The 26403-nt window shown below is 32.8% G+C and overlaps 2 protein-coding genes across 5 annotated transcripts in view; one reads left to right on the top strand and one right to left on the bottom strand.

Annotated features, from left to right (window-relative positions):
- Positions 1 to 127: 127 nt before the first annotated feature.
- Positions 128 to 9400, bottom strand: LOC120413679 (enhancer of mRNA-decapping protein 3). The gene is made up of 2 exons (XM_039574606.2): positions 7755 to 9400; positions 128 to 797 (listed from the first exon to the last, which is right to left on the bottom strand). The coding sequence occupies exons 1-2, from the start codon at positions 9088 to 9090 to the stop codon at positions 484 to 486; spliced, it is 1650 nt and encodes a 549-aa protein (XP_039430540.1). The 5' UTR covers positions 9091 to 9400; the 3' UTR covers positions 128 to 483.
- A 1460-nt stretch (positions 9401 to 10860) lies between these two features.
- The window catches only part of LOC120413652 (E3 ubiquitin-protein ligase Nedd-4), a 49588-nt gene continuing 34045 nt past the window's right edge, over positions 10861 to 26403 (top strand). The window contains exons 1-5 of one of the 4 annotated variants that reach the window (XM_039574570.2): positions 10861 to 11215; positions 11283 to 11494; positions 20359 to 20520; positions 20584 to 20913; positions 20972 to 21259. In XM_039574570.2, the coding sequence (XP_039430504.1) occupies positions 11312 to 11494; positions 20359 to 20520; positions 20584 to 20913; positions 20972 to 21259 (963 nt within the window). In that variant the 5' untranslated portion in view covers positions 10861 to 11215; positions 11283 to 11311. Of the gene's footprint in view, positions 11495 to 20081; positions 20228 to 20358; positions 20521 to 20583; positions 20914 to 20971; positions 21260 to 26403 lie in introns of those variants that run through there. The other 3 variants (XM_039574569.2, XM_039574572.2, XM_039574571.2) reach the window with 3 other exon arrangements.

Raw genomic sequence — 26403 nt, 5'->3', positions numbered from 1 at the left:
CGGGGTGAATCGTTGCTTCCGTTGGGATGTGATATTCTAAGCGTAAACTTACACGGGTTCGTTTAGTTTCCTGGCTGTGTTTATCCCTTTCGCCAGTTGAAATATATATTGCTTGCATTTGCTGTCGTTTGTTTTTTGCTTTGTTGACCTCGTACAAACCATTAGCCCGGCAACACATTTCCAATCTCTTGTAAACATCTTCAAGGAAACTAAATGTCTTTGATTTTCTTCTTCGTCGTCGTCTTGCTCTTTGTTCGTTGCAGTCAGTTTTGTGTTTGTGTCTCTATCTTAGGATTTCACCCCCAAAAGTTTAAAATAAAACATAAAAAACGTCCATCTCAAACAGACGATCAATCTCCCAACTTCCACTTCTCCTCGTTCTCTGCTGCAATAGTTGTTTGTTACCCCGCAAAAATCTCCCCCGTAACTGAGACACAGAAAAAATGCACTTTCACTCGCCCCCTTTTCCTCCACCCCTCCCCCCTAATTCTTTCGCCGGTGGATCGGAATGACGGCCTTGTCGAACGGAGATTTGTACTTGATGCCCGAGTCGGCGAAAAACTTGTCCGGAATGCCCAGGTTGGCCAGGTAGAGCCGCCCCGTGGCGGACTCCGGCCCGAGATCGGTCAGCGGCAGGACGGGCAGCAGGGTGCACTTGGCGGGGACCGCTTCGAAGCCACCGGCCGGCGGATCGATCGCCAGCACCGGGGCGCGGTTCTCGAGGATCCACTTGCGCAGCGGGTCCGCTAGGCGGCGCGCCTTGATGGCCGCGATGACCAGGTCGGAGGAGGGAAGCGCTGGAAATGGTGGGAGGAGAAAAAGGTAGACATTTAAAATTGTGTTTGTATTTTTAAACGATTTTTTTAATTTGGATTTTTTTTTTCAATTTTTAACAGCATATGTTTTTTAGTAATATTTTCATAATGTTTTCGTTTTTCGTAAAACTAAAGGCCAGGTTTAAACAAGTGTCATTTCTCAAAATAGGGTACGTTATCCATTAGTGGACCCCTTTCCTATAGTGGACCCTCTGAAGGGTTTTTAATGGAAAATTCAATAAAATCACAATTTCAAGCGTGTTGTTGTCTACAAATCTTTTATTTGGCATGTTCAGCATCATTTAGAACAATATTGACTGACATTGAATTGTCCTTTTCACCAAAATAAGTGTTTTGAGTTCGACATCTGAAATCAGCCATGGCCACTAGCATTTTCACAACAAAACTGCATTTATATTTTATGATTGAATTAACCATCTAATCATTTTTTGACTGATTATTTAACTTCAGCAAGTCGAAGTAATGTAAGTTTAAGGATATTTACTAAAATAAAGCGAAGAAATGCAATGTTCTAGCAAAAATTATGGGGGTCCAATATAGGACAACGAAAATCCAAACTTTTCCAAAAGTGGACCCCTGTTAATTAAACCTTCAAAAATGATGAAAACTATGTATTCAAGCAAAAGTTTCTCTAAAACATACAATAAATGTTGTTATCAACCTAAACGCATATTATTTCAATTATGAGTATAAATATAGCTGTTTTCATGTTAAAAGTACCAATAATGCTGAAGCCGTAAGAATTTATAATTAATCAAAACTATAGTTAATTGTACTTAACTGAAGCACCATAATTGCAGTTTGAAATGATATTTTATAATAATAAATCAATAACAAAACATTTTTTTTTCAATAAACATGCGTGGTTTTATCAGCAACTGTAAACAATTCTATTGTTTAGTTTCGGTCAACAATTTATATAATTAATATGGAAAAATTTGCATCAAGATTACTTTTTTTAAATTATTTTTATGTTTACAGTGGTTTTTGAGACGTTTTCTCTGATCTTTTTCGGAAATAAATGTGTTTAAATGTCTGTTTGGTTTTTTGTTGTTTAAAGCCAAATTTGTTAACAAAAAATATTTGTTTATGATGAAAAGTGAGCAAAATCCATCTTTTATTCATTATATCTATCATTAGACCTACACCATGCATCAAAACATCAAATATCGGTTAAATTTGGTATAAAAATAACAGTTTGCCTATAGTGGACCCGGGTCCACAATCGGATTATGGACCCGGGTCCACTATAGGAAAAGGGGGTCCACAACAGGCAAAAAAAACTTTTTTTTCAATTGGCTATTTTTCTGCTCAAAAACAAATAACTGATGAAACAAATAGTCAAAATTATTCGAAAGACTTCAGTTTTCATTGTTTTGTACAAAGGGTTATGAAAAAGTGCTCAAAATATTGAAAATTTGCGAAAAATGTGCTTCGGCTCTACTAGGGGGTCCATTAATGGTTAAAATACCCTAGTATTGTTAAGTTTGATATATTTTATTTTTAAGCCTAATAAGCGGTCGTGTTTGAATGATGCTGGATAATCTGGATTTTTCCTTGAAATTCACTAAAACCAAGTACACCAACGAGTAGAGCAACTTTTTGTGAACATTTCTGTTTATTTTCACTTCTACTAAAAGTTACGCTTTTCCTTTTACAAGCATTTAAAAAAAATATTTCCCAAATGCATTCTAATCAGACGAGTGCATTGGGCCACGCCCTTTTTTATATTTTCAGCTTAGTTCTTTTTTTCTTCCAGCACTCTTTTGGGTCTGCTGAAGTTGCATTCATAGAGAAAGTTTCCTGGCATCACTGGCTCGCTCCAACAGGCGCTGCTGGTGGTGTTGGTGGCCACCCTTTGCTCTTTATTTGCCTTCGCTTCTCGCTCGGTCTTCTTCAGCCTTCGATTGGAATGGGTCGTCAAAAGGCAAATGTCAAAAGACTTGGCGCGTTTGTTTTTTTTTATGGCGCTTGCTAATTATTTACATGTTTCGGAATTATTTCTCAAGTGAGTGACTAACTAATGTGCAAAAGAACATGGTGCCGATAGTTGGAAGCAATTTTATATCTTAAGCGCTTTGAAATCGTTAGCGCAAGTGAAAAGATATTGATGGCGACATTCGTTAAGCGGTTAAGCTCTTGCGTGTGGATGTGTGTGTGCCAACAAAATGATGAGAAATGGTCTCGCAAAATAGAAATTATGATCAAAAGTGCATAAAATTTGATCTTTTTGACCATTAAGTGGCATACATTTGCGTGGTTACTCGAGGCGGTGCCCAAATAGTATTTTTGGAGCTTTAATCGAGCATCAAACTTTCCATATGACGAAGATAGGTGTTTGATTAGAAAGGGTATATTTCCCCTATTGATAAATTGCGGCCCAAAACAGGAATTTTTTAGGTACTTTTTTCTCGACCCTCTCCGATTTCAATGAAACTTTGTAGACATGTTATCCTACGCTTATGTAAGCAATTTTTGTGTATATGAGGCCAGTTTCACTCGATAATGACATTTGAGAAGTGCTTATGCGTTTTCAATATTTTTGTAATTTGGAATTTAAATATTGCTGTATCTCAAAGCCGTAAAAAAAGTGGTCAAAGTCAAACTTGTAGGAAATTTAACGGGTTTTCCGGAAAAAATACGATGAAAGAAAAAAATACGCCAAGGACAATCTTATGGGAAATTGGACGAGCTTTCCGGTAAAAATATTTTCCAGACTGAAAAATCAAAAGAGAAATTGTCAAAAACCACAAAAAACCTATTTTTTCAACATTTTTATTTTTAAAACCGCTGTAACTTCACGAGGATATTGGCCTTAGGACACTGGTCAATATGCAGACTTTAATGTAAAATTGTCGGAAGAATCGGTTTTTGAAAATTTTGACGTTTAGAGCACTTATCAAAAAAATAGTTTCAGAAAATGATTTTTGTATTTTTTTTAGGTGAGTGCTTCATTCTGCGATTTTCGTGAGACTTTTTTATAACATCTTATTTTTTTTCTTTCAGTGTATTTTTTCCGGAAAACCCGTCAAATTTCCTATAAGTTTGTCTTTGACCACTTTTTGATACGATGCAACGGCTTCTGCATGAATTTAAATAGCAACTTAGGGGACGTTAAGGCGGATCGATTAAAACCATTCCGGCCAAAATCGGTTGAGCCTGTGACGAGATATTCCAGTGACATTGATTTGGTACACATGTCTACATACAGCCAAACACACAGACATTTGCTCAGCTGGTGATTCTGAGTCGATATGTACAAATGAAGGTAGGTCTAGGGTTTTTAATTAAAAAGTTCATTTTCCGAGTGATTTGATAGCCTTTCCTCAGTAAGGCGAGGAAGGCAAAAAGGTCCAATAAACCAAATTTTCTGTTTTTGCTATTTGGGTGTTTTTAATACCCCTGACTCAAGGCGATTTCAAAAACACCCAAAAAGCAAAAACTGGAAATATGGTTTATTGGACCCTTGAAAAAAACACTAGATATGAGCTACCGAACATCATTGGCAATATGGCGTCGTTTGTTCACCAACATGAGATTGTTTGTGGACGAACCGAAAAAAATACTTTTTTGTACAAATTTCTATAAGGCCGTTGCAAATATTTTTCAAACTCAATTAGGAACGAAAATAATCTAAAAAACTACAGTAGAATTAAGCGAGTGAATAACCTTGACAAATTACTAATATAGGGTTATTGAATTTGGACAATTGGGTCCTAAAATGAAGCTTAGATTGCTGATAGTATTGTTCACAGCGATAAAGCTTATTTTTCTGAGTACAATGACCCTTTGTACGACCATAAAGAGCTTAAAATTGATTTTTAAATCAATTTTGAAAAATTAACCTCGCGGTCCTTCTTGACAGAAAAGCTCCTACTTGACAGCTCGTTCCAAGGGGACCATAGTTAATCCATCGAAAAAATGTTGTCTTGTCAAAAAAAATTTTGCATTAAAATGAAAAAAAGTGGTCAGAAATAGTTTTTAATCGTGTTTTTTAACGTTGTACATAAAAATTGACATAGGGCTTTAGTACCCAATTTCGCGGACGGTGTGAAATTCTTGAAATTTTTCAATTTTCAGATTTTTTTATTTGTTTTTCAAATAAGATCGTAATAAATATTTCTACCACAGAGGTTTTTCATGTAATTTCAATTGACAAGCTGTTTTAATCAAAATAAAATGAAGAGTATTTTTCATCTTTAAAATCAAATTTGAAAAACATTTCAGATTTTTTTTCTGTGTCCTGTTGAATTTTAAAGTTATTGGATAATTTGGGTGGATGATTTCCGTGATAGTTGAAAATACCACCTTTTTTGTTTTCTGTTCTCATTCTGATTACAAATTTCGATTTCGTTACAAATTATGGTGACCACTCAAATCCCATTTTCAAATTCCCGACTTTTTCCCGACTTTTTCCAGACTTTTCCAGAATGCTCAAATAATACGCATTTCTTATCTAAAGAATGATTTCAAACAAAAAACTTTCTATAAGACAAGTCAATATTAACCATCGAAAAAAAAAATAAATGAATTTAAAAATAATCCAAATATAGGCATTTTTTATAAATACAGAAACTAAACAACAATTGAAAAAAAACTTCACAAACTTCATTATTATGATTCAGAGTAGAAACACAAACAATTAGTCTTTGAAAAAATTATCGAAAGTTCAACAATACTTATAACATTCATGTTATTTTTTAAATTGGCAAAAGTATAGTTTTTGATACTTCGTTTCAACTGGAAATGACAAAAAGTTAAAGATAACTGAGCTTAAAATTTCGTTCCATTTTTTTTTTTTAAACTTCATCATCATTTTAAATCAAAGAATGATTAAAACATAACTGCAGAAATTATTCATTCAAAGGATTTAGAAAAATGTCAAGAAATTCATAAAAAAATTTGCCTGATTCCCATTTTAATTTTGTAATTTTTGAGATTGTTTTTTTGATTTCATTTTTATTTTTTCTAGTGGTCATTTTTTAACTGTTTTTTTTTTCAATGAACATTCTGTTAAATATGATTTTCTGTTTTACCACTTATTTTAAGCAAAATGTTTGAAGAGAGATTTTTTTAAAACAGTTTTGCAATAACTCTAAATTTCTTGGATTATTTTTTTGCAATTTAAAAATTTTCTTTATGTTTTTAAAACGTAAAAAAGTTTTTGAATTTTGGATTTCATTCGATATTTAAGTTTTTCGAAAACTGAAAATCATGCTTTATGTATAGTAGTAATTTAACCATACTCACAAAAAAAGTTTAACGGCAACATTAAAAAAAAACATATTTTAGTTACTTAAAGAATTTAGTTAAACAATTAAAAAAATTTACCAAAAAACCATTGCCAAACTCAAGTTTCAAATATTCAATCTATGTGACAAAATGAAATAGAATCATAACTCTAAGCTGGCCATTAGGCTCTATTTTTATATTAGTTTTTCATTAACTTTACCTTTTGTATGATAAACAAAAATTTATAGAGATCATATGATTCATGAAAAATATTATGAAGATCTGTGTCAAAGACTCCAATATTAATTAAGATTTTGAATGTCTTAAACAGCTTTTCCATTCTCAAATATATTGAAATAGTGAAAAGAACCTTAAATTTAAAGTAAGTTATTAAAGCTGAATTGAGTGAATTCAATTTGAGAATTGTACAAAATATTACAAAATTATTCAAGAGTTAAAAAAATAATTTTTAATCAAGCATGCTTTAATTCCCGACTTTTCCCAACTTTTTGACAAAAAATCATAAATTCCCGACTTTTTCCCGATTTTTGGCGGATTTTGGCGAATTCCCGACTTTTTCCCGACTTTCCCGATTTCCCGACTTGAGTGGCCACCCTGTATTATAGTATTTTTGCCAATTGATTTTAAATTAACTTTTTGAAATGAGATGAAAACATTAAACAATATTTTGAACGGGTTAAATGTCGCAGAAAATTTTAAACTATTTTATTCATTTTAGCTGGACAAGATTGTCAAATCTTGCTTTGATATGAAATTCAATAAATGTTAACTGATAAAACAGAAGCAAATCAGCGAAAACGGAGGTTTTTTGGAGTCACGTTCAAATTTTGCATTATTAGTTTGTCCATATAATTTTCCATACAAATTTGGCAGCTGTCCATACAAAAATGCTAAATGAAAATTCAAAAATCTGTATCTTTTGAAGGATTTTTTTCATCGATTTGGTGTCTTCGGCAAAGTAGTAGGTATGGATATGGACTACACTGAAAAAAAAATGATAGCGGTAAAAAAATGTTGGTGATTTTTAATTTCACTTTTGTCAATAAAACATGATTTGCAAATTCGTGACAAATCGTAACAGATGAGCGACCCCCCAGCAACGGGTAACGCAAGGACTTTTTACTTTTTTTAAGAATTGTTATACGAAAATTTTGCGTTACGTACAGAATTTTTCAGCACCCTCCCCCTATTTTTGTAACAGATATCGAAACCCCCTCCCCCCCCCCCCCCTAACTGCGTTACGTAGTAAAAGAACGCTCCCGTAACATTTTTTTAAATCAAGACATTTCAAAAGGGTGTAATATTGAAAGTATGGCCCTTTTGATATGTTGGTCTTGATTTAAACATTTTGAAAATATCGAACTCTTTAAAGCTTTTAATGAAATCTTCACGTCAAAGAAGCAATAATGCTATTTCTCGGAAAATGAAGTGGATTTATTACAATATTGCGCAATTTTGCAACACGGCGATTTTTTTTTTGACGTTCCAAAAAAAATGGTTTCAAACTTGAATAAACAGAAGAAGAAAAAACTTGGCCACGCAATGCAAAACAAAACAAACACGATTAGTTTGGTTGACCATCAATTCGATCAACTGGCTTCCCAGTGCCGGAATATATGTAGCGGGTAAAAAGACACTTCGCATAGACGCCCTTGCTCAACTCACCATTAACATTAAACGTAAAGAGATTCCCGGTGGCCGCGTACAGCTCCAGCTCGTGGCTGACCCGGGTCGACTTGCTCGAACAGGACACGTACACCACCACCTTCAGCCCGTGGCACGCCAACATCCGCCCGGTCGCAATGCCAATCTCACTGATCCGCGCGTTGTACGGCTCGTCACAAACCACCGCGATCTTTGGCCACTGGTGCTGGTTGTTCGGCGTGAGACGTCGCGAACCTCCGAGCAGCTGGAGCGCGATTTCTGCCGCGCCCCGAGCGAGCAGATCGTTCTGGCGGTCCGCCCCGAGGCCGTGATTCTCCGCCAGCTGCTGGACCAGGTTGCGCGTGCTGCGTGGAATCGACGGAATCACCAGACCCTCGTCCGTCAGGTACTCTTGGTTGAGGCTGCCAACGCCGCCGCTACCCTCCAGCTCGATCTGCCGGTACTGGGTCGGTTCGGACGCGAGCACGTTCTCGTCGTGGCGGTACTTTTTCTTGCCGGACGAAACCGTCTGCCGGAGCAGGTCCGGCTTAGACTGGATGGCGTCGATTTCGTCCCAGATCGCTTGCTTGTCAAACAGGGCCAGGTTCTTCTCAAAGTCAAAGTCTTCGTCCATCATCGGATCGTCCACGGGCGTTCCGAACGCGGAATTCTTGTGGTTGTTGTTGTACCGCTGCTGCTGGAAGCCGTTACCGTTTCCGACATTCCCGGGGCCACTTCCGTTGCGAGGATTCTTCTTTTTCTGCTGCTGCTGCTGCTGCTGATTATCGTTCTTCGTGTACGGAGCAAAGGACTGACCACCCTTGCCACCGTTAATCTCGATGGGACGGCTCGTGCTTTTGGCGGAACCGTTTTCGTACCCGTTCCGTTGGCCATTGTTGCTGCTATTCTGCTGCTGCTGCGAGTATTTATTTGGTCCAGGTGATTTGGCCGCCACCTGCTGTTGCTGCTGCGGCTTCCGGCCATCGCCGGTAGGTGTCTTGTTCCGGACAACTTGCCCACTTCCATTCTGCTGCCGATTGCCTCCGCCAGCAATCTTCAAGTTGTCCAACCCAGCCGTGACGGAATCGTCCCCCTGCTGCTGCTGCGGTTGCTGCTTGCTGCCGCCGGCCGACGGGTACAAATTCGGCAGATTCGTACCCGCAATCAGGTCCAACTTCTCAATGTCCTTGCAGGTCAGCGTCACCTCTACGTTCGTCTTCCGCAGCGGAATCCCGTTCCGCACGGCCTTGGTTATCACAATTTCGACCGGGCTGACCTGCTTGATGACGCCCTGAAACACGCCAATGTCACCCCGGCAGTGGATCGACACCGCCTTCCCGATCCAGTTTTCGGCCATTACTATCTCGTCTAGGTTCCGGGAGTTCTCTCCACTGTTTGGCAAGGTAAAGTGCGTGAGATTGCGTTTTTTCTTTTCTCCCCACTTTTGGCAAAACACACACCCGAATCTGGTCACACAATCGTACGGAAATGTGTTCCGGGGAAGCGTTATCTAATAGTCTTTTGAGCAACACTTATTTAAAGGATAACTTTGTTCATTTTACACAGCTACTATTGAAACAATTTTTACACAATTTGGACTTGGACAGACATTTTCTTCTCTCGCGCGACCTTCGGGCTGCTTTGCTTTTTTTCTTTTCTTTCATGACACGATTTTTGGGATTTGACAGCGGCAGGGATGCCAGGCGAAACGAAAAAATATCTGCAGAAGAACCCACGTTGTCTGCAAAGTGACATTTTCACGGTGGGATATTTTCAAACAAAAAAAAATATTTTTTAAATAAATTCTTAAATTCTGGAGTTTTTTTTTTATAAAGGTCCAATAAACCAAATTTTCAGTTTTTGCCTTAAGGGTGTTTTTGAAACCGCCTTATTCTTAAATTCTTAAATTCTTAAATTCTTGAATTCTTAAATTCTTAAATTCTTAAATTCTTAAATTCTTAAATTCTTAAATTCTTAAATTCTTAAATTCTTAAATTCTTAAATTCTTAAATTCTTAAATTCTTAAATTCTTAAATTCTTAAATTCTTAAATTCTTAAATTCTTAAATTCTTAAATTCTTAAATTCTTAAATTCTTAAATTCTTAAATTCTTAAATTCTTAAATTCTTAAATTCTTAAATTCTTAAATTCTTAAATTCTTAAATTCTTAAATTCTTAAATTCTTAAATTCTTAAATTCTTAAATTCTTAAATTCTTAAATTCTTAAATTCTTAAATTCTTAAATTCTTAAATTCTTAAATTCTTAAATTCTTAAATTCTTAAATTCTTAAATTCTTAAATTCTTAAATTCTTAAATTCTTAAATTCTTAAATTCTTAAATTCTTAAATTCTTAAATTCTTAAATTCTTAAATTCTTAAATTCTTAAATTCTTAAATTCTTAAATTCTTAAATTCTTAAATTCTTAAATTCTTAAATTCTTAAATTCTTAAATTCTTAAATTCTTAAATTCTTAAATTCTTAAATTCTTAAATTCTTAAATTCTTAAATTCTTAAATTCTTAAATTCTTAAATTCTTAAATTCTTAAATTCTTAAATTCTTAAATTCTTAAATTCTTAAATTCTTAAATTCTTAAATTCTTAAATTCTTAAATTCTTAAATTCTTAAATTCTTAAATTCTTAAATTCTTAAATTCTTAAATTCTTAAATTCTTAAATTCTTAAATTCTTAAATTCTTAAATTCTTAAATTCTTAAATTCTTAAATTCTTAAATTCTTAAATTCTTAAATTCTTAAATTCTTAAATTCTTAAATTCTTAAATTCTTAAATTCTTAAATTCTTAAATTTTTAAATTCTTAAATTCTTATTTTTTTTAAATTCTTAAAGAGCCCTAAAAAATGTACGCAATGTACACGTATGCGACTACCGGTGGGTCAAATCTCTAAATTCGGTTTCTTTACATAGGGCTTGAGGACCGTGTTTAGGACCCTATTTTCAATAATGTTTTATTTTAAAGATTTATTTTCACCGTTTTCCGCAAATCTGGCCCCGCTGCCGGTGGTGGTGACAGTTTGATGACAGTTTCGCACACACCCACAAAAACAAAAGTTTCAACGACAACAACACCGCACGAACCGTCATCCAACTGCTGGCAGAAAAAAAAGCTCCGACGGTCGACTCGCAGCTGGAAGAACAAACACGCACACAACACCATCGGTCCGTAATTTTACTTCAGTGCCAGTTTTCTGCTCCGCTGATTACCATTTTCCTTCTGCCCTGCGGCAGGTTCTCTCCCCCCTGTGTGTGCGGGTCGTCGTTTGTCCTCGCGATCGTCGTCGTCATCGGGTCGGAACGGGTTCACCGTTGGTGGATTTCTCTTGTATTGCGTGACGTTTTCGATTTTTACGGATCCGGAGGTTGGTGACCGTCGCGAGTGTGCCCCACTGAAAGAGGGGGTTTGTCCGTGGTGAAGAAGTGGTGTGAGGCGTAAAATCATTCTACCCTTTAAGTGCTCCCCGAGAGTGTGAGTAATAGTTTGCTCGGAAGAAACAAGAAAAAAAAAACAGTCACGCGGATTCCGACTGTTCCAGGGCAGAAGAGCTGGGGCGGCCGCGGCAGGATGAGGTCGCAGCTAAGCAACTTTAACGCCTCGCTGCTGGCGCCCGGCGGCAGCACGGCGTCACTGGGTTCCGGAACTCCCCAGCGGCCACCCCGCCGCAGGGCCCAATCCGTGGGGAATTCCGCCTATGGCAGCTCGCTGGCGCTGGCCTCTTCCACCCCGCGGGGTTCGCTGTTCAATGCGGTGAGTCCAGAAAGGGGAAATGCGGGGAAAACCCGCGAAGGTCGTCGCCGGTCCCAGAACAAAGAACGTCGCAAACAAGGGCTGTTCCTGCCAAGCCGGAGACTGTGGTCATTCCCCCCCTTCTGTCCCGACTCGGGTGCAAATTTTCCAATGTTGCATCTTTCGTAACCACCAAGATTACGACGAAGATGCTGGGGCGAAGATATTGAAACAAAAAAAAAACAATAGGCTTAAGGTGAAGTCAATAATGGGACACGCGAAAAAGTGGCCGGATCGGGCCGTCGCGCTGGCAAAATGATAAGCGATATTATATGATTACATTACGGTCGATTCGTGGAGCCCAGAAACGCTTTCAGAAATGGTCAGCAGCAATGCAATGCACGGCAATTATTGTTTGTCTGATAAGATAAGAGCAAATAGTGTGATGTGACGAGGTGGGTGGTGAAGTTGGATGGGAAAGGGGCAACAAGGTGCTGCCTGGAAGTATTGCGCCGGTGATTCCCAAAAGATATCCAATAAAGTCCTGAAACCCTATGCAATTTCTTGCGATATCACACAGATTTATAAACTACTTATCATTTTATTTCAATGTTTTATAAAAACATTGGTTTCTTTTCTTATGCATTGGACTTTTTGCTCAATGAAAAGATGACCTGTCAAGATACGCAGCAAACCATTCGGACTGGGAAAATTGTGTCCGATTAAACCATTCTTCGGACAAATCGAAATGGTACGATCCATTTGCCAGCATTACAGCAAGCTTCTTGCAACGTTCTTTGTCATATTGGTCATGTGTAACATAACCACCTTTATTATATATTTTTTAATTGGGACCTAAAATTTAGCTTAAATTTGAAATTTTATTGTTCGCAACGATAAAGCTTATTTTTTTGAGTGCAATGTTCTTTGTAAAGGGACCGCGAAAAAACAGATCGTACTCGATCAGAAGTCCTTGCAAAAATTTCACTCCGGAAAATCGAATCACAAAATGTATATTCTAACCAAAAATATTGCTTCAAATTGTTCTAATGCTATCTGGTGGCATTTAAGAATTTTAGCGATTTTTATAATTTTTATAATTTGAATAATTGTTAAAATTTACCTTTCCGTGACACAACCGGACTTGGATTGACTTGATCCTAGCTATCCCACCTCGCTCCGCAAAAAAAAAAAATTGAATAATTTTTATAATTTTCATAATTTTAAAAATTTTATTAAGACCCTTTCCCCACCACTGTTCAAAGTTGGCCCAAAAAATCAGAGGCAAAAAAAAACTTTTTCAAAAAAATTCTAAATTTCAATTTAAGTGAAATCACCTGAAATCAATTTCAAACGCATTCCTCTGCGAATTTTTCAAACTTTACGAATTTTAAAAAAAATTAGGAATTTTAAGAATTTTAAGAGCTTTAAGAATTTTAAGAATTTAAGAATTGAAGAATTTAAGAATTGAAGAATTTAAGAATTTAAGAATTTAAGAATTTAAGAATTTAAGGATTTAAGAATTTAAGAATTTAAGAATTTAAAATTTTAAGAATTTAAGAATTTAAGAATTTAAGAATTTAAGAATTTAAGAATTTAAGAATTTAAGAATTTAAGAATTTAAGAATTTAAGAATTTAAGAATTTAAGAATTTAAGAATTTAAGAATTTAAGAATTTAAGAATTTAAGAATTTAAGAATTTAAGAATTTAAGAATTTAAGAATTTAAGAATTTAAGAATTTAAGAATTTAAGAATTTAAGAATTTAAGAATTTAAGAATTTAAGAATTTAAGAATTTAAGAATTTAAGAATTTAAGAATTTAAGAATTTAAGAATTTAAGAATTTAAGAATTTAAGAATTTAAGAATTTAAGAATTTAAGAATTTAAGAATTTAAGAATTTAAGAATTTAAGAATTTAAGAATTTGAGGATTTAAGAATTTAAGAATTTAAGAATTTAAGAATTTAAGAATTTAAGAATTTAAGAATTTAAGAATTTAAGAATTTAAGAATTTAAGAATTTAAGAATTTAAGAATTTAAGAATTTAAGAATTTAAGAATTTAAGAATTTAAGAATTTAAGAATTTAAGAATTTAAGAATTTAAGAATTTAAGAATTTAAGAATTTAAGAATTTAAGAATTTAAGAATTTAAGAATTTAAGAATTTAAGAATTTAAGAATTTAAGAATTTAAGAATTTAAGAATTTTAGAATTTAAGAATTTAAGAATTTTAGAATTTTAGAATTTAAGAATTTGAGAATTTAAGAATTTAAGAATTTAAGAATTTAAGAATTTAAGAATTTAAGAATTTAAGAATTTAAGAATTTAAGAATTTAAGAATTTAAGAATTTAAGAATTTAAGAATTTAAGAATTTAAGAATTTAAGAATTTAAGAATTTAAGAATTTAAGAATTTAAGAATTTAAGAATTTAAGAATTTAAGAATTTAAGAATTTAAGAATTTAAGAATTTAAGAATTTAAGAATTTAAGAATTTAAGAATTTAAGAATTTAAGAATTTAAGAATTTAAGAATTTAAGAATTTAAGAATTTAAGAATTTAAGAATTTAAGAATTTAAGAATTTAAGAATTTAAGAATTTTAGAATTTAAGAATTTAAGAATTTTAGAATTTTAGAATTTAAGAATTTGAGAATTTAAGAATTTAAGAATTTAAGAATTTAAGAATTTAAGAATTTAAGAATTTAAGAATTTAAGAATTTAAGAATTTAAGAATTTAAGAATTTAAGAATTTAAGAATTTAAGAATTTAAGAATTTAAGAATTTAAGAATTTAAGAATTTAAGAATTTAAGAATTTAAGAATTTAAGAATTTAAGAATTTAAGAATTTAAGAATTTAAGAATTTAAGAATTTAAGAATTTAAGAATTTAAGAATTTAAGAATTTAAGAATTTAAGAATTTAAGAATTTAAGAATTTAAGAATTTAAGAATTTAAGAATTTAAGAATTTAAGAATTTAAGAATTTAAGAATTTAAGAATTTAAGAATTTAAGAATTTAAGAATTTAAGAATTTAAGAATTTAAGAATTTAAGAATTTAAGAATTTAAGAATTTAAGAATTTAAGAATTTAAGAATTTATGAATTTATGAATTTAAGAATTTTAGAATTTTAGAATTTTAGAATTTTAGAATTTTAGAATTTGAGAATTTAAGAATTTAAGAATTTAAGAATTTTAAGAATTTTAAAAATTTTAAGAAATTTAAGAATTTTAAGAATTTTAAGAATTTTAAGAATTTTAAAAATTTTAAGAATTTTAAATTTTTTTATAATTTCAATAAATTTTAAGAATTTTAAAACTTTTAAAAATTTTAAGAATTCTAAAAATTTTAAAAATTTTAGAATTCTAAAATTTTTAAAAATTTAAGAATTTTAAGAATTTTAAATTTTTTGCGAACTTTAAGAATTTTAAGAATTAAAAAAATGAGAGTTTAAGGAATTAAAAAAAATGAGAATTTTAAAAATTTCAATTTTTTTTTTAGTATTTTAAAAAATTGAAAAACTTAAAGATTTTTAGAAATTTTAAAAATTTTAAGAATTTTAAGAATTCTAACAATTTTAAAATATTAGGAATTCTAATTTTTGTTTTAAAATTTAAGAATTTTAAAATTTTTAAGAATCTTAAGAATTTTAAGAATTTTAAAAATTTTGCGAACTTTAAGAATTTTAAGAATTGAAAAAAATGAGAATTTAAGAAATTAAAAAAATTAAAAAACTTTGAAAAATAAAAAACAAAAACTAAACATACTAAATGCATTAAAATACTTGAAAATTTTGGAAGAAAAACATAAAACAAGACAATTAAAGTTTTTTCCCCCTTATTTCAATCTTATTTTATTTTAAAACATTCTGTCAAATACCATAAAAAATAACGATTTCTTAATAAAAATTGCCTAGCCTAGAATAAGTAATCCACTTTCTCCGCATTAGATTGTATTGTGATTCAATTTAAATTACCGGAAATTTCACCTCTTCACCAAACACACACATTAAAATTCTCTTTTCCTCACTAAGCCATACGTGGACGCTCTTTAGATTGGCTCTCTGTTGCGTCTGTTTGTCAAGGTCGTCGTCGTCGTCGTCGGTCCTGAGTTGAACACATCTGGCCCAAGTCTGTGGCCTCAACGAAACTACAGGCGGATACTACACAGACACCTCCGCTGCTGGACAAGAGTTGAACTACTGTATGATTTAGTATGGCACTCTTCGTTGAATGTATTTTTATCTCATGTGGTGGGTTTTTTTTTTGTTGTGTGTCACAATGTTCCATATACCACACACACAAATGCACGCACACGCGTTTAAGTCGGTTTAATTAAGCCCAGAATTATGACCGTGACGATTAAGAATGACGTTGAAAATTGGCGTATGAGCCGTACTATTAATTTGTCAACAGAAAACCAAATGCGATGTTTTTGAGGCTATTGAAAAATTTAGGTTTTAAAATATTATTTTAGGAAAAACTAAACAACAAATTTTCTCAAATGCTCAATCTATTATCTATTAATAGAATAGATTAAATGCTCAATCTATTATTCCTGACATCGATCTTTCTTTTTTAATCGACCAATTAGTTTGACACTTTTCCCACCAATAATCGACGATTATTTAAAATACACCTGAACTCGGACCTTTATCCTCACACCTTGTTTTTTAGTTGGTTTAAATGTTCCGGCGCCGTACCTAAGGGTTGGTTTACTTAGCGAGCCCCAAGGGCGCCAAAACCGACATTTGTAAATTATTATCCGTTTTAACTTTGAGCTACATATTCAAACTAGAATATCTAATAAAATATAAAACTTTCAATAATTGAGTTTAAAAAGTTGTCGCCAAGATCTTAACAATGTTGGAACTATTTTCTTTTACAAGTTTCAAAAATGAGTCTTTGGATATATTAAAAAAAAATCCTTATTTTTTATAGTTTTAGAATAATAAAACTTTAAGAGTGTAATAATTTTAAATTCCCAGAATTTTAAAAAGTTCTAAAATTTTCAAAATTTCTAAAATTTTTAAAATTTAGAATTTCTAGAATAATATTTTTTTACAATTCTTGAAACCTTCAGAATTTTTGGAATTTTCTGAATTTCCGTTTTTTTTAATTTGCTAAGGCCGTTACAAATATTTTTTGAAGTTTATGTCCCTCGACTCTGACCAAAGTCGAGGGGGGGAAGGGGGGCCAAAAAAATAAAAAAAGTATAAAAATTGAAATTACGAGCCATGGTTTCAACATTTTAATGAAAAAAGTGCTTTAAAATGCATTATACACCTGTCCAGTTGTTTTGCCATCATTAGTTACTAAGTACATATTGACAAAAAAATATTTTTTGCGAAAAATAAATTTTGTGCGGTGCTGTACATTGGAATTTCATAAAAATGCAAAACATTTTTAAACAAGCCCAAAAATGCTAAATTTGATCTATGCAGAAAAATGCATTTTAGATTGTTTTCAGTTGATTAGACTTCCAATTTCATTTTAATTTTGAAGTTTTTTGTAAAAATATTTTTTTGCCCCCCGATTTTTCAGACCAATTTTGAGGGGGGGGGGGGGGGGTGTGACATAAACTTAAAAAATATTTGCAATGGCCTAAAATGTTTAGAATTTTTAAAATGTTCAGATTTTTAAATATTTTAAGACTTTTTGAATTTTTACAATTTTGCAACATTTTCTGAATAATTTTTATACATACATTTTTTTGATTTTTGAAGTTTTTAGAATTTTTTAAATCTTGAATTTTTTTTTTAAATTTTAGAATTTTTTAAAATTTTATTTTTTTTTAATTTTCAGAGTTCTCAGAATTTGTAGACCGAGCCACGTAGCCCAGTGGTAACGCTTCCGCCTCGTAAGCGGTAGATCGGGGTTCAAATCCCGGCTCGGACCAACACAACTGGTGATCTTTTCCCTTCTGGAATCGATTGCTTAGTAAAGGGAAGGTAGTGTATCGTCACAAACTGGACCTTATCACGACACCTTAGGGAGGCGACCTATGGAATGTTAACATTAACCTTAACATGTTAACATTAAGTTGAGAATGAAACTGCCACTGAATCCGCTTTGTAAATGCCGGCCCCGATACTCTTCAAGGGTGTTCCCCTCAGGAACAGGGAAAGATTTACTTACTTTTTACTTCAGAATTTGTAGAGTTCTAAAAATGCATTTTAGATTGTTTTCAGTTGATTAGACTTCTAATTTCATTTGAATTTTGAAGTTTTTTGTAAAAATATTTTTTTGCCCCCAATTTTTCAGACCAAATTTGAATGGGGGCGACATAAACTTTAAAAAATATTTGCAACGGCCTAAAATGTTTAGAATTTTTAAAAATTTCAGAATTTTTAATATTTTAAGACTTTTTGAATGTTTACAATTTTGCAACATTTTCTGAATTTTGCAACATTTTTAGAATTTTGAAAATTTTCTGAATTTTGCAACATTTTTAGAATTTTAAAAATTTTTAAAATTTCCAGAATTTTAAAAATTTTGAAAATTTTCAGAATTTTCACAATTTTTAGAATTTTTATTTATATATATTGTATATATATTTTTTTTTGAATTTTTAGAATTTTCTAAATCTTGAAATTTTTTAGAATCTTTAGATTTTTTTTAAATTTTTTTTTTAAATTTTCAGAATTCTTCAAATTTTTAGAATTCTAAAAATTCTAAGATTTCTGAAATTGAAAAAAAAATCTTTAGAATCTTTAGAATTAACAGAATTTTCAATTTGTTTAGCATTTGCAGGATTTCATTTTTGAAATTTTCAATTTTTTTTGAAATTTTCAGAATTTTTAAAGTTTTTAGATTTTAGAAGAATTCTTAAAATTTTAAAGAATTTCAGAATTTTAGAATTTCAGAATCAGAAATTTTACGATAAAATATTTTTGTTAATTGCTAAATTAGGCCGATGCAAATATTTTTTAAAGTTTTTGTCCCTCGGCTCTGGCCGTAGTCGAGGGGGGGGCAAAAAAATAAAAAAATATAAATATTAAAATCACATGCCATAGTTTCAACATTTGCATGGAAAAAGTGATTTAAAATGTATTTTACACTAGTTCAGTTGTTTTGCAATAAAAGTTTTCAAAAAATGTAAAATTTGACGAAAACAAAAATTTTAGCGAAAAAAAAACACTTTAGCGATAGCAGGCATCGAAAATTTTCAAAAATTCTAAAGATTTTTAAATCAACCCAAACATGCTAAAAATGATTCTAAACGCAGGGGAATTCATTTTAAATTGATTTTAACTAATTGCACTTAAATTTTCATAAAAAAATTTAAGTTTTTTGAAAAAATATTTTTTTGCCCCCTGATTTTTCGAGCCATGTTTGAAGGGGGGGGGGGGGGGACAAAAACTTTAAATAAAATTTGTACCAGCCTTATAAAATCTTTGAATTTTTACAAATTTTGAATTTAAAAATTTTGGGATTTGTTATTTGATATTTAAAAAAAAATTATCTTAAGACTTATTTTTTTAATTAAAATTTAGTATTTGGAAAAAAAATAAAAAAAAACTAATGAAAAAAACTCAGGATGGGAACTAAAGAATATCAGAAAATTGGAATTTAAAATTTTGAGATTTCGGGGATTTGTTTTTTTTATTTTTGAGATTTTTGGGATTTGTTTTTTTTTATTAATATTTATTCAGATTTTCTTTTCCATGTACATTCAGTTAAAATATTATTGAGTGTCCAATCACAATCGATGACTTTTCACCTCAATTATAAATACTAGCAATTTTCATCTATTCATGAAATATTGTAGCTTTCGCTATTCATTTGGGATTTGTTATTTTATGTCATTTTGACTATTTGAAATAAAAAAAATAATCTAAATATTTTTTTTATTTGGAGTTTAGTAATTTGATCAACACATAAAAAAAAAATCATGAAAAAAAAATTTCCAGAATGAGAATTTAAGAATTTTAGAATTTTAGAGTTTTTGAATTTTAGAATTTTAGAATTTTAGAATTTTAGAATTTTAGAATTTTAGAATTTTAGAATTTTAGAATTTTAGAATTTTAGAATTTTAGAATTTTAGAATTTTAGAATTTTAGAATTTTAGAATTTTAGAATTTTAGAATTTTAGAATTTTAGAATTTTAGAATTTTAGAATTTTAGAATTTTAGAATTTTAGAATTTTAGAATTTAACAATTTTAGAATTTTAGAATTTTAGAATTTTAGAATTTTAGAATTTTAGAATTTTAGAATATTAGAATTTTAGAATTTTAGAATTTTAGAATTTTAAAATTTTAGAATTTTAGAATTTTAGAATTTTAGAATTTTAGGATATTAGAAATTTAAAATTTTAGAATTTCAGAATTTTTTAATTTTGGAATTGTAGAATTTAAAATTTATGTAAATTTTAGCATTTTCTTCAAGGGCTCCGGATCTCCCAAACTACGCCACTGCTATCAAAATGTTCCATTCAGTTTTTATCTGCCCGCGTCCCTCTTCTATCCACCTTCACCGTCGTCGTCGTCATTCCGGACTTGTTGCGAGTGTTGTTATCACTATCCCGACCAAAACCTGCCAAGCTTATCGGTGATAAACGCCGCTGCTGGCAGTTCTTCTCTCGCGCTCCAGTTTATCGACGGTGGTAACGCGTGCACAACAACTGTTGAGTCGTTCTCTTAAGTGGAGAAGAGGTTTTCAGATTTACAGGTGTCTTGTGACTTTTAGTTATTTTTTTTCCGGAAATGAGAGTTTAGTGAAGGTTTTGGAGACGGAAAACAATAGAGGAAATGTTTTTGGTAAATTTGTTAAACTATTTTTTAAATGTTAACTGATAACAGCTACGGTCGTGTCACTTATCCAACCTCTACTTGCCTAAGCCTACTATGACTAATGCAACTTTCCTTCCCGCGTGTGCGAATTTTTGCAGAATGACGAAGAATCGACGCTGGTCCGGATCAAGGTGGCGGCCGCGCACTCGCTCACCAAGAAGGACATCTTCGGCAACAGCGACCCGTACGTGAAGGTGGATGTGAACACGATCGTCGGCGACGTCAACATCGACTCGATGGTCACCAAGACGAAGAAAAAGGTCAGTTACGAACGATTCTTCGGGTTCGTCTGGAAATAACCGTGAATTCTTCCCTTTCTGCAGACCCTCAACCCGGTGTGGAACGAAGAGTTCATCTTCCGGGTCAAACCCAACGAGCACAAGCTGGTGTTCCAGGTGTTCGACGAGAACCGACTGACCCGGGACGGCTTCCTCGGAATGGTCGAGCTAACGCTGATCAACCTGCCCCGCGAACAGGCAGGCCGCACAATCCCCAACAAAAGCTACCCGCTGCGACCGAAGAAGATATCCGGCATGCTGCGGTCCAAGATCCGGGGCACGCTGGAGATCTACCACGCCGTCATGCGCGACCAGGACGCGGCCGGCCAGAACGCGTGGTCCGCCTCGTCCGCTGATCAACCCTCGAACGCCACCGTAAGATCTACTTCAGTCCTTGAAATGCCACTTTCACCCCACCATCTCGCCGTTTCAGATGCGCGCCGCCCAAGCCGCCTCACAGGGCGCGGCCACCGCCCCCAACGATGGGCTGCCGCCGGGCTGGGAGGAGCGCCAGGACGCAATCGGGCGCACGTACTACGTGAACCATGTGGCGCGAACGACGCAGTGGGAGCGGCCGACGGCGTTGCCGGCCCAGCCGGGGGCGTTGAACGACACGGAACGCTCGAACGTGGCCTTCCAGCGAAGGTTCCACATTAGCAACGATCCCAGTGATTCGAGTGAGAGAGGTGGAGGAGGAGGAGGAGGAGCGAACAGCAGTGCGGTGAGTGATGGGGTTAGTTTTTGTGGGCGATCAGATGAACATTGTTGGCAACAAAAAAAAACATGAAGTTGGTGATTAAACGGTGCCTTCCGAGCTAAAATGCTATGAGTTTGGGACAAAATTTCATTAAGTTTTAAGGTACTTTGTATTAGTTGTGTGATCCAGTGAGAACCTTCCACATGGACGGGGAACTCCACAATCAATTAAGGAAAGTGAGTATTTCCTTTCGTACAACTTAGAAGGTATTGTTTCGTTTTGCAACATGTTGTGGGTGTAACAAGTTAAATCGCGTAACTTAAAAAAAATACTGTTAAAAATTAGTTTTTTCTCAGTCTCAGTGTTTTTTTGCCTATATTTTTAAAATGACGATAGCTCGACAGACGGTCGTCCAATTTGTAGTGCTAAAAAACAAAACAATTGTAAATTTCAGCCGCTCAAAAAAAAATTTCCGGGTTTTTAAATCTAGTCTAACATTTAAACATATCAAATAATCCATACTCAGCGACTTTTCAAGCTTTGTATTAGATTTTAAAATATTTTTTTTACGGATAGTGAAAATAGAATGTTTTTTTCAGTGTGGTAGTAACCTGGATAGTAAATTAGCTTACGTAAATATCAAAACGAGTCAAATCAAAAAGCTGTCACAAACAAACTTATGGGAAATTGGACGAGCTTTTCGGTAAAAATATTTACGAGACTGAAAAACCAAGTCTGTCATATAGAAATTGGCAAAAATCACAAAAAACCCATTTTTCAACATTTTTTTTAAACCGCTGTATCTTCCCAAGGATTGGACATATGACAATGGTCAATATGGAGACTTTTATGAAAAATTGTCTGGGGAATCGATTCCCACTAGTGCTTCCACCCCGGGAATTCCCGGGACAAAATTCCCGGGATTTTTCCAAAACCGGGAATTCCCGAATCCCGGGATTTTTTGTATTTTGTCCCGGGAATTCCCGAAATTGGAAAAAATATAAAAAAAAATCATCTGGAAATTTAGGTTTTGTTGTTGAAATAGATGAACAACGATAAAAAAATATATATTAAGCATATATCCAGGGTTTTTTTTAAAGGTCCTACAAGCTTTTATGTTTTCATATGTTTATAGGACCTATCCAAACAAGGTATCAGCATTAATTTGACTTATGAAGCAAACTTGTAAAACAAAATACCGATCCGTAAAATGCCTAGCGATCTAAATTTTTTTTATCAAATTTTATATATTTTTGGAAAGATTATTTATATTTATGATTTTAAATTTCATAAATAATATCATTTAAAATTATTTTTCATGAAACATTTGTGGCGAATCAAGACAAATGTATCGAACTAAGACAGCTGTTTTAGTCATTGTTTTCGCATAATGTTTTAATTATTTTGATTGTTTTCGGTTAAAAAAGGAACAGAGCAAAACAATTAGTACACCGATCTCCAAATGAACTGCTCTAAAATCTCCTGTACCTAATTAGGCTGTAGTCCCGATTTTCCCCTAGTTGGCGGCAATGACCTTAAGACAACTTGATTAATATTTTTTATATACAACATGCATGTCTAAACTTATCCAACATTTGACTGTTATAATTTTATTTGTTGTCTTTTTATTTGTTATTTTAGACATTTAAAAAAGAGGCTTTTCTAGTCATGACAAGTAAAAAAAAATATGTATTTATAAGAGACTTATTTAATTTGATTCACATTGGATAAGATACACGATAAGAAAGCAATGCTCAACAAAGGACAAAAAAATCATTCAAGCTATCTAAAAACTGCTATCTTTTTTAAGGTTGAAGTGTAGATTACCACCAATGAAAAGTATTGAGCTAATTTTATGATTTTAACCTTGAAAAACATGCAAATATAATGAAAACATAGATTTTAATACTGTTTTAAAAGTTTCCCGGGATCCCGGGAATTCCCGGGATTTCGAAAATGTTTTTCCCGTTTCCCGGGATATTCAAAACCCGGGAAAATTGGACGCCCTAATTCCCACTACCGCTTTTTAAAAATTTTGAAGTTCAGACCACTTAAAAAAACAGTTTTAGTAAATGATTTTTGTATTTTTTTAGGAGAGACATACCATCCTGCATTTTTCGTCAGTCTTTTGGTAACTTCTTAGGGTATTTCCTCAAAAATTTTGAGCGAAAAAAAATCGTGACATCACCTTCAAATTTCACTTTTAAACTTAAAAATCGAAAAATGTCATAAAACTGGCGTGTATTGTTATTTCAGTGTATTTTTGTCAGAAAGCCCGTCCAATTTCCTACATGTTTGTCTTTGACCACTTTTTGATACGATGCAACGGCTTCGAGATACAGTGATTTTTAAATTGCAAAATAGAAAAATATTTAAATACCTTACGCCTTTCTCAAATGTTATTGTCGAGTACTATTGGCTCCATATACACAAAAATGGCTTATATAGGCCTAGGATAACATGTCTACAAAGTTTCATTGAAATCGGAGAGGGTCGGTCACAAAAGTACCAGAAAAAATCCTGATTTGAGCTGGATTTGCTCTTTTTTAGAATATTTTATCACCGCCATCTTGGTTTTAAAAATTCTAAATCACTTTAGTTCGACAATGAACAATAAGGCTGGTACAAATTTTATTTAAAGTTTTTGTCCCCCCCTTCAAAGTTGGCCCGGAAAATCAGGGGGCAAAAAAATATTTTTTCAAAAAACTTCAATATTTTTATGAAAATTTAAGTGCAAATAGTTAAAATCAATTTAAAATGAATTCCCCTGCGTTTAGAATCATTTTTAGCGTGTTTGGGTTGATTTAAAAATCTTATGAATTTTTGAAAATTTTCGATGTCGACTATCACTAAAGTTTTTTTTTCGCTATTTTTTTTTTTGTTTCCGTCAAATTTTACATTTTTTGAAAACTTTTATTGCAAAACAACTGAACTAGTGTAAAATACATTTCAAAACACATTTTGTCCATGCAAATGGAAACTATGGCATGTTATTTTAATATTTATATTTTTTTATTTGTTTGCTTTTAAAAAAAATTGCATCGGCCTAAGACAACGGAAAAAAATGTGATTCGATTATCGGAAATGAAATTTTTCCGAGGCCTTCGGATATTCAAGTCTGGACTGTATTTATTTTTTCCGGATTATTTTTGGGATTTTTCTTTTGCCTTATGAAAAGTGGTCCAATCCAAGCAACGTTGTCCAGGGCACCAACATTTTATTTTATAATCTACGCCTACTAGGACCAAATTTAGAGAAAGCATCTCGGCAAACCTTTAACGATTAAGTTTCTAAAAATTATCCTAGGAAAGCTGAATAAGCGGACAAAAACATTTAGTGGGACGTTTTTTTTAATTCGTTAGGGTGGTCTCTTACTTTTTCTCTGAAAATTTGAGATTTGTAAACCAATAAAAAAAAACCCCTCGAGTTAAAAGAAAAATACTTTTCAGATTATTTTCAGGGTGCTCAGGGTCGAAAGGGGAGTTTCGAGTGCCAGCGCTTTTTAGTCCAAAATTATTGCGAAATAAAATTGGTGGTGTCTTCGGGAAAGTAGCTTGAATCAGCATGCCTCACGACTTTCTAGAAAAAAATCTCAAAAATATTCTTGGAAAGTTAGATATTTTTAAAACACCCCAAACTTGAATTATTTTTATTTTATGATTTTTCCACCTAATTATGCATTATGGCCAATTGCAGTGGTCTACAAGCATAAAAGTACAACACATGAGATGTGATTTACAGTAGCCCCAAACCGAAGACCAAAGTCTTGAAGCAAATGTGTGGGTAATTTTCTGATCTTTTCAAGAAAAATATTTTCAGAGATAGTCAAGCTTAGTCAGGTAAAAAGTTACGCTTTGACAAAAAAAAAATAGGTATGTGGCTTAAACTTGAAACAATGCATGATGCAATTTCTTTTGTAAATTGCTTTTTGATTGCCACTTTTTCCCACCTTTTTCAATTATTTTTTTTGAAGAATTGGCAACACTGCTAAATAAATTTTGACCAACTTGTACCAAAGCTCAAAAAATGCATTTCACATTCTTTTTTTCATAAAATTATTTTTATTAGGTCCTTTTTGGTACTGGGACCTGGTTAGGATTGAGTCGGCTTTTGTTATTAAATTTTTCTTAACGCTAAGAGTAATTACAGAGGATCTTTGTGTGTAAATGTCAGTGGGAGGGGAGCCGATCACCCGTGCCCTACTCGGTGTTGTAGGGAAGGGATTGATGTTAAAGACAAGGCGTGGGAAGGGAAGGGGATTTTTTTCTTCAGAGATGTTTTTTTTTCGCAATTTAATATTTTTAAGAGTTGATTACTTTAGAGTTTAACTTTTTTTAATGGGAAGTCCCAAGCACCACTCAAGATACAGGTTTTTGAATATCTTAAAAACCTCTTAGTACGGACAGCTGCCAAAATTGAATAGAGAATCTTCAAATGAAAATAAAAATAAAATCATTGTGACACAGAATTGCTCAATGCCAAAGGAGAAAATAATCCTTTTGCAATAATAATACTTTAAATCAGCCTGAATCCGTTTGTTACTGTTTTATATGCTATAGCATATGTTGATTACAGTTTCATGAACCTTTTTTTCGCGAAAATTGTGCCGGAGGGCAAAAACTTAATGAAGAAAAAGTACAGATGGTTATGTTAAGGACATGATCAGTATTAAAAAAACATCGTTTAGGTTATTTAAAATAAAAGAGTTAAAACTTTTAAGTTAATAGGTTATTTTATACTAAAAAGTTTTTTTTAAATGAAAATATCAATACACTATTTGTTGGAAGATTTGGAGCCCAAATTTATTGTTTTGGTTTTTTAAACATAAAAAAATTGTGTGAAACTACAAAATACTGCTACATATAGTTTTTTTTTCAACTGGATTATCGCAAATCGGTTATTTAATTCAGAAGTAACCGCTAACCTAGAGAGGCTTTTACTATGGAACATGTGTGTTCTAGAGGGTCTAGCTCATTTCCCCGAATGACATTTCCCCGAATGCCATTTCCCCGAAAATCATTTCCCCTAATTGGCCACATCCCCGAATATCATTTCCCTTAATCAGCCACATCCCCGAATGTCATATCCCCGAATATCATTTCCCCTAATCGGCTATATCCCCGAATGCCATTTCCCCTAATCGGCCATTTCCCCGAATGCCATTTCCC

This window comes from Culex pipiens, chromosome 3 (genome assembly GCF_016801865.2).
Source record: "Culex pipiens pallens isolate TS chromosome 3, TS_CPP_V2, whole genome shotgun sequence".
In the NCBI taxonomy this organism is placed as follows: Eukaryota; Metazoa; Arthropoda; class Insecta; order Diptera; family Culicidae; genus Culex; species Culex pipiens.
This window is presented reverse-complemented; position numbering and strand designations above follow the sequence as displayed.

Excerpts from the sequence above, each read along its gene's own strand:
- LOC120413679 (XM_039574606.2), bottom strand. The coding sequence starts at position 9,090 with ATGGCCGAAAACTGGATCGGGAAGGCGGTGTCGATCCACTGCCGGGGT. Across the intron at positions 798-7,754 it reads CTTTACGTTTAATGTTAATG|CGCTTCCCTCCTCCGACCTG; the intron begins GTGAGTTGAGCA and ends CACCATTTCCAG.